The sequence below is a fragment of the Euprymna scolopes genome, chromosome 9 (assembly GCF_053919585.1).
Source record: "Euprymna scolopes isolate OS-2025 chromosome 9, ASM5391958v1, whole genome shotgun sequence".
NCBI classification, from domain to species: domain Eukaryota; kingdom Metazoa; phylum Mollusca; class Cephalopoda; order Sepiida; family Sepiolidae; genus Euprymna; species Euprymna scolopes.
The window spans coordinates 151,181,464-151,193,719 of NC_136490.1; the positions used below are offsets into that span (position 1 = coordinate 151,181,464).

At 32.6% G+C, this 12,256-nt stretch overlaps 1 protein-coding gene across 2 annotated transcripts in view; it reads right to left on the minus strand.

Moving 5' to 3' along the window:
• LOC145284916 (uncharacterized) overlaps positions 1-12,007 on the minus strand; it is a 106,439-nt gene extending 94,432 nt beyond the window's left edge. Inside the window, exons 1-3 of one of the 2 annotated variants that reach the window (XM_080134010.1) lie at positions 11,978-12,007; positions 11,587-11,643; positions 2,017-2,075 (exon numbers count right to left, since the gene is read on the minus strand). In XM_080134010.1, coding sequence (XP_079990136.1) covers positions 2,017-2,065 — 49 coding nt within the window. In that variant the 5' untranslated portion in view covers positions 2,066-2,075; positions 11,587-11,643; positions 11,978-12,007. Of the gene's footprint in view, positions 1-2,016; positions 2,076-11,586; positions 11,644-11,921 lie in introns of both variants that reach the window. The other variant, XM_080134011.1, reaches the window with a different exon arrangement.
• Positions 12,008-12,256: the final 249 nt, after the last annotated feature.

Here is a 12,256-nt window from a genome sequence, read left to right on the forward strand (position 1 = left end):
ACACCACGATTCGAACCCAAAACATTTAGATAATGACCCAACACTCTAACCAACTGAGCTAACACGACGTACATGAAATTGTGTCCGTTCTTCAAATATTTAAACTAAATCAGGTGATGATGTCGTCTGACGCATGCGTAGAACCGATCTCATCATGAGAGGACGGTTTATGCTGACCCCCTCCCCCCCCTGTAGAAAAGTTCTGATTTCAGGGTGAAAAAAATTAACGTTTTTGGCCAATTTTTCGATATTTGTCGGGCGAAGGATGGGGCTTTCATATGAGACCAAGTTTGTGAATTTTTGTTCAGTCTGTCGAAAGTTTTTAGCAGACATACAAACACACATACATTTACGCTTTTATATATATAGACTAGCAGGGGTACCCGGCGTTGCCCGGGTGTTTAAAGGTGTGTGTGCTCTTAAATTAAAAAGAAACTGGGAGGGGTGGTAAAAAAGTTTTGGTAAGTTGGTAGGATCGAACCCGAAGCCCTGAGGCGAAGTTGGAAAAAAATGTGAAAAAAACATGAACCGTTAACCGTTCAGCCTACCAGAATGAGTTACTGAAAGATGTTTGAATTTATTTAAGTAAGAACAAAATTGACAGATGCCCGCACAGAAGTCGTAGAGTTAACATTTTGTGCGAGCATTACGACGACGACAACGTAAGCAATAGCTATTCAGCAGTTAAGATTTTCTGCAGGACAGTTTTTAATGAGGTCAATGATCCAGTTTGTTTGTTTTTACCTAACTTTGGGGAAAAACAACTCCCCCCGTTTATTAGGGGAGTGTATCGTCTTAAAATGAAAGCAACCATCAGATATGACGATGGTATGCCGACATTGACCAAACGTTAGATCGCTTTCTAGAGACCATTGGCGCCAGTTATTCGAATCAAGGTTCGCATTTTTTATACCAAAAAACGAAACTAACATGCGGCGATCCCAAAATGTTGAATATTTAACGTTTCAGAGTCGGGCAAATTAAATAGACGGGCGACCTCCGTTTGTAACTCGTAGATATTATGATTTCAACGTTATATAAAAAGTTTGAAAAATGAGCGACAGCTTCGAGAAGTATATATATATATTATTCCTTAATTGGAATTCATTTTTTGAGATGAGCATTATATATTAATTTTTATTTTATTGTGAACCAAGAAAAAGATCCAAAAACAACAACTAATAAAGATGAGACTAATAGTCCGAAATAAAAAATAAAAATTAATATATAATGCTCATCTCAAAAAATGAATTCCAATTAAGGAATAATATATATATATATACCAATCGGTACGGACCCGACTATGGAAGATCAGATAATAAATAAACGTGGATTTATAAGATCAAAGAATCCAACCTTGATCGCCCTTTGGGGCCCGTGGCGCAGTTGATAGAGACGTTGAATCTCTACGGTTCCAGATGAACATTGTCTGAAGATAGCGATTTCAATCCCACCCAAAGCGTGCCAGAGGTCAATTGGTCAAAAATGTGGTGAGACGACAACAACTACGGATGGCAGTGATGGCTGAGAATGCAGTTAGGAGATTCGAAGTTCCTATCCGTCGCGGTTACCACCTGACGAAGGCCAGAGGAAGTTGGCCGAAACGTTGTGAACCAAGAAAAAGATCCAAAAACAACAACTAATAAAGAGGAGACTAATAGTCCGAAATAAAAAATAAAAATTAGCTTCGAGAAGCCGCCGAAAAAAATCCTTTTGTGGACATACAGAAAAAGTGAACACACATACATACATACATTTTCGCTTTTATATATATAGATTATGAGGGGGGAGGGTTCATGCCTTTCTAAGGACATTAGTGAAAATGTTACCATAGCCTCTACAGAATTGAAATACATGTTAATAATCGTAATAATGCATATATTCAAGAATGATATTTTGATTCACTTTTGGTGGTAACTTGTTTTTATAACTCTTTCCTGAAAATACAAAAATCATGATTATTTGGTCAATAATAATTCTCAAAAAAAAAATATTTGTTTAAAATATATCACTCACCATAATTATGGAGTAGTTTATCAAATTCTAGTGTATCCCCATTCATCATGGTAATTTCTCTGTAATTGAAAAGATGATAGCATTTTTAGTTTAAATATATTTGCTATTAATATCCAGCTCTATTTCTTTTCTAAATAAATTTAAATTTTAAAGATATTTATTATGATAAATATTAACTTATGCTTTCTGCTATATCAGGAGACAAAGGACAACAAAGTCCCTACTTCCTAAAGTGATGTGCATGGATAACCTAAGGTGACCATAATTCAGACTCCCTCCTCCCCATAGTTTATTATACATGTGAGGCTAATGTTGGACCAAAAATATAAAAGTAAATAAGAAGAAAGTAAAAGATGAAACAAAAAATAAATAAAACCATTTTTTTCTAGAGGAGGGGGAAAAGAAGTGAACAGAACTTTTTGTTTCTCAAATGGTTCAGTACACCACTGCTAAATGACTCGAGAGTCATCCTTATTACACTTGGGCAAGTGCATTCTTGTACCCCAAGAGGTGTCCAATGAGAACATGCACACTTGGTCACTTTTGCACATGCTTGTGACACTCCTCCTTGATTTCAACATGACACAAATTGCAATATGGGGAAGGCTGTTTTTGTCTGATGCTCTGTTTTAATGATACTCTCTCAGGTACCTCTTCTATAGTGCTCTCTTTGGATATGCAACTTAACGCATCCTTTCCTGGATTGTCAGGTGCATCACTCTCTAAAGAATCTTCCTCATCCAATCTTTTATACATAATTTCGGCTTCATCATCTGAGGAAGCCACATGGTTATTGATGGAACAGTCCTCCCTGCATCCTGGACGCACAACCTTTATGTGGCATGGTATTCTATTAATAAAGACCGAGTGTAATCTCTTGATTTTTGTTACTGTACCCTTGCTGGACTGCAACATACACCTTCTATGTGGATTCTTGACCAAGACAACATCATCTGATATATATGGATTGAAAACTGCAGTATCAGGCACAAATGCTGCGTCCATACCCTTAACGTAAACCTTATAAGTGTAAGTTGTGTTAGCTGGAGCAGTCAAGGCTGTTTTGTTGTGACATTGTGCCAATATATTGCCTCAAAAACTGAGTACCGTGTTCTTGTAGCAATCTGTTTGATCATGCATTATAGTCACTCAACTATCCTCATTTCTGATGCAAATTTGGCAAATCTAGGTCTTCGATTTAAGAGAATACTTGTAAGAACTCTTCCACATGTTCAGGCAATCCAGCAATAAAGGTACTGATCTGATATGCTGTCAAACGAACCTGTAAGTCTGTGTAGTTCTACCAAGAAGACCTGGACCGTTTTGCCTGGCTGAAAGTAGCGTACTGCAAATTGCTTCTATGCAATAAAGGGGTTCAAAGCAAAAGTTCTGTACAACATTTTCTGTATATAATTGATGTTCGCACGTTTCTTCTCACCTTATTGCTGATATACAGCATATATACCACCAGACAAACATATTAGTATCATGCATTCGATATGCCTTTACTCCACTCAACTGATATATCAGTTCTGCCTTCTCTAACGATTCCACTATCAACTGCCCAGAGTCACTTTCATCAAACAGAGATATAAGCTTTCTGTTGAAGGCTGTGGTGCTGAAATAGCTTGTTATGCAGCAAAAAAAAATAAAAAAAATAAAAAACAAAGTGTTGAAACTTCTTACCAACTCCACAATTAAATTTGCTGTACCAAATTCTCATAATGCAAATAATTCGCTGTACGTGCTACAAGCAATTTACAACATCACTGTCGAATGACTCAAGTCATCCTTATACTGTACGTGGGGAGTGCATTCCTGTATCCCAAGGGGTGTCCAGCGAGAGCATGCACACACTGTTCTCAGGCGCTTATACGCATGCTCTTCACATGATTCTTGTACAGAATTCACCTCACATTTAAAAAAAAAAAAAGAAAGAAAAATCTGTATGATGTATGTACCTGAGACGAAACAAAAATATATTTTTAAAAATCACATAAATTGATCAAGTAGATTTATTTTTTAAAAAGAAAATCAAATTTTATGAGTAACTAAAGAGAGACTGTTTTGCTCGCTATTTAAAAAAAACAAAAAACAAGGGAGATAACTTAATAATTAAAACTTACTAGACTTAAGTTGTAATGCCTATGAATTCCTATTTATCACTTAAAAATGATTTTCTTTATAAAAATAAAACTACTTGATCAATTTACATGATTTTGGAATGTGATATTTTCATTTTGCCACAGTTTATACAGATTTTTCCTTATTTTTTTTACTGATACAACATTGAAAGAAAAGATAAAAATTCTTGGGTTATTAGATGTTATATTACAAAACTGAGCGTATGGAAGCAAGAAAGGAACAAATGAAAAGGTTGAGTTTAAACCTTTTATTTAAAGATAAAATGATCTTTTATAAAGATAAAATGAACCTTTTATTTAAAGATAAAATGATCAAACTACTTGGCATGTCAGGATGTTCTGGTCGAGTGTTTCATGACTTGGCGACGATCTGGTGTTAGGTCAGGCTGAGGCGGGGGGTGGCGATGTCAGGAACATGGCTTATGTGTTCTGGCGTCTGGAATACGTGTGCAGTGGCGGCGATGACAGGAATGTGGCTTAGTGTTCTGGTGTCTGGTATACGGGGGTGGCAACGGTGGAAGAGGAGTAATTTTTGTCTTTGTCTTAGCGTCACCATTATTATCAGGTCAGGTGTCGCTGTGGAGAGTTGGTGACAGTTGCTCCTACTATTGGTGGGACAACACCTCGGTCTGGTGAGCTCTGATGATCTGGCAGCAGCGGTGGCAGAAGAGGGATAGTCTTCAAGGGTTGCTATCCAGTATCACGCGTGAGATGGTGGCGGTGCAGTGGCGACGCGGTAATTGTAATAGCTGTTGTTGCAGGCGAGGGGTTAACGGCTGCTGGCTGGTGACGGGTCGAGATTCACAGCTTGACATGCTGGTGCGATCTGCTTGCTTGTCGAAAAAGCTGTCATTTTTATATTGGTGATGCGAATGTAGTTGTAGACAAAGATGGGTTTTATCATTGGTTGGTGTTTTCGCTTTTTATTTGTGTTTGTTTTTTTGTATTGTAATGTGTTGTAGGGAGTCATCTGTTTGATATTTGTATACATGTGTTATATCAATTTAAAGCTAGGAAAGTTGTGAATGTGTTTTAGTAGGTGTTTGTACTATTGCAGTGTTATTTTAGATAATTATTCATGTTTATATGCTGCAGGAGTTGCGTCTACTGTGATGTTCGTGTTATTTTGATTTTTCTTTTGATGTACGACATCCTCTGGCGGTTTTCTTTGTTGAAGTGAGGTGTGAGTTATTCCGTCGATGTGTGTACATAAAAAAATGGGCTTTGTGCTGTTGTGTGTGTTTAGTGTGTTCATTTACGTTATATCGACGAACGGGCTTTGTCTTAGCGTCACCATTATTATCACTGTCGCTGCTCCTACTGGTTTCTGGTTTATTCATGTAAAGATGGAGGGATATGCAATATAACATGGATGAGCTAACAGGCTCAATTCATGAGGGAAGACTAAGAAAAACCTGGAAGGTGGAAGAGATAAAAATGGACTTGAGAGAAAGAAAGTGTAAAAAAAACCCGGTCAGAGATAAGTTAGTTTGGAAGTCAATTTCTACTTTTATAGTCTACCTTAATATTTGTAATGATGTAATTTTTGGCAATTCCCCCCTAGGATTGAAAATAAATCCTGGGGGTTATAATCTGATTTCAGCAACAATTTCTTTCTTACAAATAAAAAAAAATAAAAAATACAAATTATTTTGTGAAAATCGTAATTTTTGTTGCATATTTACACATTTCTTCTGATTACATGCGTCACACTGAATAAATTTTAACCTGAACTAGTATCTCATTTAATATTAAACAAAACAACATAAAACTATTTTATCGCCTATACACTTCTTTTTCATTGCATTGTTTAAACCAGTGATCGTTATTTTTTAAAATGATTTCCTTTTTCACTTTTAAAAATTTTTTTCCAGGGATTATCGCTGATTACAAGCTTAATTTTCAGGTTACTAAAAACATTTTGAAAAAAAATATTTATAATGAATTTTAACATCAGGGATCACTTTTTATTATAATGTTCTACTAAAGTGACACCTCACGTTTGTATAAAGTAGCTGTCATGACATTCATAAGACGACACATGACCGGTGATAATATAGTAAAATGGCCTGGTTATAATTCACAAAAAAATGTTACTAGAGGCAAAATAAATTACTGTAACATTATGTAACCTCATATTATATGCTGGGCAGCGCTAAATTACCTTGCCTACAGGCTAACGATTAGGTGTGATAGTGAGGTGTTTGACATAGGGTTTAACAGATCCTGGGAAATGATAGAAAGTGTTTTTGTTGAAATATCATAGGGAAAAATTAATTTCTTAACGAAGTAAAGTAGAGATTTTGCTGACATATAGTTTACATTAGTATACACAAATATTGCAGTAAGTCATGTGTCTTATGTCAGGGAGGGATCTGCCTCACAGGAAGGGTTGAAGAAATAATTTGAATGAGCGAGAGAGAGAAAGGGAAGAATAAAAGAAAGATATGGATTATGAGAGAAAAAGAGGCTTAGGAGAGAAGGAAAGAAAGAAGGGAAAAGAGATTAAAAAAAAAAAGAATAGGTAAATGAGAAGAAGCGCCAGAGAGGAGGGGAATTTACAAATCTCATAAAACTTTTTGGTTTAGCAGATGAGAGAAGACTTACTTACTGGCTGTCGAAGAGAGCACACATCAGCTTTTGAGCTCTAGGCCAAAGGTTGGATACCACCTATGAGAAGAACTCAACCCAACTTTTGACAACAAACAACTAACTAAAGGGCTAAAGGTATTGCCATAAAGACTTAGGGTCTTCCACGTTTTGTGTGCTTTGAGTACCAGAGTGGTGATTTCCAATAACCAGTGAGTATCTGGTCACATTTTGAAGGGTCCATCACTAGACGAAGATAAAAGTATAGCCGAAAAGACTTAGGTTAGCCCTTGTGTTCTGGGACTGACGACGGCCTGATTATATTAATTGGTCCTGTGACACAGGATTGGATGAACACCTCTCGACATGGTTACATTACTCTTCTACCTATTTGGATAAGATTTTTTTTTAACAAAGTAAATAAATACAGAAATAAATGCAAGAAAAAGCACTCTTCTACTGCCTTTTGGAAAAATTTTTTAAAAATAATATTTTAGAGTTAAATCCAATTTTGGCGATATACAAACTATTTTGTTAGGTGAAATTACAGAAGTACAAGTACCAAAAATTTATAAGGAAGAACCAAAAGAAAAATGAAATAATTAACATTTTTTATTAAAATAAAAACAAAAGAAACATGTTTACATAAGATATTTGGGTGCTAGTGCAGAGTGATCCGCGCTATTTTTTAAATCGTATTTCCAAGTTTAATTAAAGTTTTATGATATGTTTTTTTATTCAATTGTAAGGTTAAAGTATAGAATAGGTATAAAACGCCCTCCCCTCCTCATGGCTTTTTAAATAATAACGTTATTATTTACGTCCGGATCACTCTCTGCACTAGTACCGATATTTGTCCTGTATATGAGTTAAAAATAAATATTAAAAAAAAACAATTTTAAATCGAGTTTTCGCATGTTGTACGCTTCGCGGTACTACAACACTGGTACATATGATCTCATCAACATGAGACCATTTCGATTTTAGGAAAACTCGTCCCGGGAAAACTCGTCTCGGGAAAACTCGTCCCCTTTCGCTAGGTAGGAAAACTCGTTCCGTATTGAATAAATATCGATTGAAAACACATTTTATGATCGTTCTTGAAGGAGATATTGCTTTTTAAAATAGACTATAGCCCACCCCCATAATATTTTTAAAAAATATTTTTATTTGTTTAATGTTTTTTTTTTGTTTTTTTTTTCTACCTAACTGGCTAAGTTCTTAGTGGTTTCACTTATTTTAAAGCGTTTATTATGTTCATACAAAGTTAATTTAAAAACTTTTTGGTTCTTATTTTAACGATGTTTTTTGGAGTCATAAAAACAAAAAAAAAACAAAACAAAAAAATTAAAAACTGGGAGCGTTACTTTTTTGTTTTGGTTTTTTAATTATGATAGTTTTTTGTTTTATGTTTTTGTTTTCTCTCATACCAAATGCAATGCACTCATGCGTTATTTAAAATTATAATTCTATCAATTATCAACATTTATTGTCGTCCTGTCAAATTTTGCAAAAATTAACTAATAAATCAAAAGCGAAATATTTTTGGTATTATTATACAAACACCGTGACAGCGTTAGGGTTAGGGTTAGGATTAGGGTTAGAGTTAGGGTTAGGGTTAGGGTTTAGGGTTAGGGTTTAGGGTTAGGGTTAGGGTTAGGTTTAGGGTTAGGGTTAGGGTTAGGGTTGGGGTTAGGGTTAGTGTTAGGGTTAGGGTTAATTCGCTGTCACGGTGTTTGTATAGTTTTACCATATTTTTTTGGCGCGAGAGATGCCATGTGCTAACAATCTCTCGTTAACTCATTTTTAATTTTTTAAATTTTTACTTCAAAATTCTAAAATCAATCATTAAGAGAAAAAGTAATCACTAAATAATTTTATTAATCAATTTTATTGAAAACTCTTATCAAGAATCTTTTTAATTTCATTTTTTGTTGGTTGCTTTTCAAAGGGAGATATAACCCCCCCCTCTCTAAATTATATTTAAAAAAATATTAAAATTTATTATTTTCTTTTTAAAACCAAATCTCCCTCAGTAATTTCTTTAATTTTCTATTTTTTAGCGATTATCAAGACCCCCTAAGCATTATTTCTCGTTCTCCCGTAACACTCGACCGACATGTTTTTTGTTTGTTTTCTGTTTTTTTTTTCTTTACCAAATAAACGATTCCAAATAAATAAATAACATAGTCGGCGAAGTAGAAAAATCGATTTTACCCTTTTTTAAACAACAGTATATAAGTAAATTCTTTTTATATTAATATAAAAAAAAATATGCGGTCTCGTTTATGAACATAATAAACGCTTTTATTAAAAACACAAAAAAAAACATTAAACAAGTAAAAATATTTTTTAAAAAATATTATGGGGGGGGCTATAGTTTATTTTAAAAAACAATATCTCCTTCAAGAACGATCATAAAATGTGTTTTCAATCGATATTTATTCAATAAGGGACCAGTTTTCCTACCTAGCGAAAGGGGACGAGTTTTCCCAAGACGAGTTTTCCGGAGACGAGTTTTCCGGAGACGAGTTTTCCCGGGACGAGTTTTCCCGGCACCCGTTAACTCATTTTTAATTTTTTAAATTTTTACTTAAAAATTCTAAAATCAATCATTCAGAGAAAAAGTAATCACTAAATAAATTTATTAATCAATTTTATTAAAAAATCCGCTATCGTTTATCAAGATTCTTTTTAATTTCATTTTTTGTTGGTTGTTTTTCCGAGGGAGATATACCCCCCTCTCTAAATTATATTTCAAAAAATATTAAAATTTTGGTTTGTATAGATTCGAAAAATAATAAACTAGACAAAATACTGTTAGAAATTCGCTCAATATATATTACCGTGACATAGGTTGACATATATTCGGTGTTTTTTTTTAATAGTATTTTGTCTAGTTTATTATTTATAACACCTATTCCCGAACTTACTGTGTTTAAGAGAGAGTCGGCCGCTATTTTGAATTGTCCAATACATCGGTAAACACTGTATGTTTTTCGAGCTGAATAAACATGTTACATTGAATAAAAACACGAAAAATATATCCAGTTTGGTAGGAAAGTAACTTATCTTGCCGTTGATAACATTTATTTGTTATATATTTGTTTTTTGACAATTTTTTCGAATCTATGTGTACAGTAATACAAACCCAAATCGATTTTACCCTTTTATAACAACAGTAAATAAGTAAATTCTTTTTATATTAATATAAAAAAATATGCGGTCTCGTTTATGAACATAATAAACGCTTTAAAATAAGTGAAACCACTAAGAACTTAGCCAGTTAGGTAGAAAACGGACACTTAGAAAATCGATTTTATTTAAAAAAAAAACATCAAACAAGTAAAAAAATATTTTTTTAATATTATGGGGGGGGGCTATAGTCTATTTAAAAAAACAATTTCTCCTTCAAGAACGATCATAAAATGTGTTTTCAATCGATATTTATTCAATAAGGGACCAGTTTTCCTACCTAGCGAAAGGGGACGAGTTTTCCCGAGACGAGTTTTCCGGAGACGAGTTTTCCCGGGACGAGTTTTCCCGGGACGAGTTTTCCGGGCACCGACCATTTCATGTCCCCTACTGATCCCGAGACATATTTCAAAATTATATTAAATTATTAAAAAAAATAAATATTATTAAATTAAAAAATATATATTATTAAATTTATTTGTTACACATTTATTTAGTTTTTATTTGCTTTGTTTGCTATAAATACTTCAGTATTTGGTTTTTTGTTAAAAAAAAAAAACTTATCCAGATCAATGACATTTTCTATTATCGATCACGTGAACGTCATAACTGTATCCGAAAGTGAGGTATCAATTTAATAGGACGTTATAAGTGATCCCTGCCGTTAAAAGTCATTAAAAATTTTTTTTTCAAATTTGTTTTTAGTATATTGAAAGTTAAATTTGTAATCGATGATAAGAAAAAATTAACAAAAACTAAAAAAGAAATCATTTACAGATAGGGGGCAAGCTCCTTCAGGTTCGCCCCTTTGCCTTTCTTCTATTAAATTGTTAGGTGAAAGTATAGAATAGTTAGAAAACATCCTCCTCCTTCAATGTTAAGAATTGCATTGAATAATTAAGTTATTTCAGTACTGTACTTTATTTATTTTTACTAAAATATGATTATAAATTGTAAAAAAAGTCATTTTAAAATAATAGAAAATGCCAGTTCACTTTAAATAATTTACGTGATTGAAATAGGAATTAATCCTCGACTTTCACCTAAATATCAATTCTCACCTGAAATTATTTTCTTTCTGTCAGTTTAAAGGCCCCAGAATCACTTCCGAATAATGAAACAATTAAACATGTTGCCGTGTATGTTTTGCAGTCTAGTATTATCTAGTTCATTTTGTGTTTATAAACCAACAGAGAAAAAAACAAACATTATTTTTCTCGGAGGAGACGCCATTTTTGTCTTTTCTTTCAAAACAATTGACATTTAATCTTTTAAATTTTTACTGTTACAAATAATTTTATTTTATCACAATAAAAAGTATTTTTAGGTCTTTTCTTCCTGCTTCTTTAGAATTTGGACCGAACTAAACCAACTTTTGTCTGGTTAAACTAAAAACTTAGGATTAATTTAGAATTAGTTTTAACAAAAATTATCAGTTCGGTTCAAATTCTGTAAAAGTAAAACTTTTTTTTTACTTATATATGTTTGGAAATTTTACTTTTCTCAATTTTAAATCTGACATTTTTGTGCTTTGTCGCGAAATTTATCTTTTTCCTTAAAAGGAGAAAAAAAATCTCCTAAATATAAAAATTTAATTTGAAGTTTTCTTGAATTACAAATGAAAAATTACTTGAATACTTACATCAAATGAGATTTAGTTACAATTAAAAATGGCTTTGCAGATTATTAACTGATGAACCTGTAAATAAAACAAAAAATAATCTTTTAATTAACATTATTTTTAAATAAAAGATTTCATTGGAAAAGGTTTAATTTTATTTTTAAAATCACTTAAAAAATATTTATATATATATTTTTTTAATTAAAAAATACGAAATTATTTCATTGAAAATCCGGATAATAACGAAGTTAATATAAGATAATTTTGAATTAAATGAAAAATTATTATCAACAAGTTATTGGATAATTTTTAATGATTTTATCAAATAAATAACGATTAAAAGTAAATATTATTACATAAAAAAAAATTCTTATTATTAGTCAGTCAAATCAAAAATATAAGTATACTGTACAAAAAGTTCCAAACAATTGCTCCGATTGGGTTCTATTTTAAATATATTTCGGCGCTTCTACACTATTAGGACGAAATTTCGGAAATCGTAATACTGAATTTCACATGTAAATAATCTACGTATTCCTCTTATTTTAAAAACTATTATATCCAAAAAATTACGAAAATTGATAAGATAGAAAATTATTTATTAAAGAAAATAAAAAATAGAATTCGATGAAAACGATCGTAAGACAAGAGAGTGCAAAAGGAAGGTAATTTTCCGTTTCGATTTAAACAA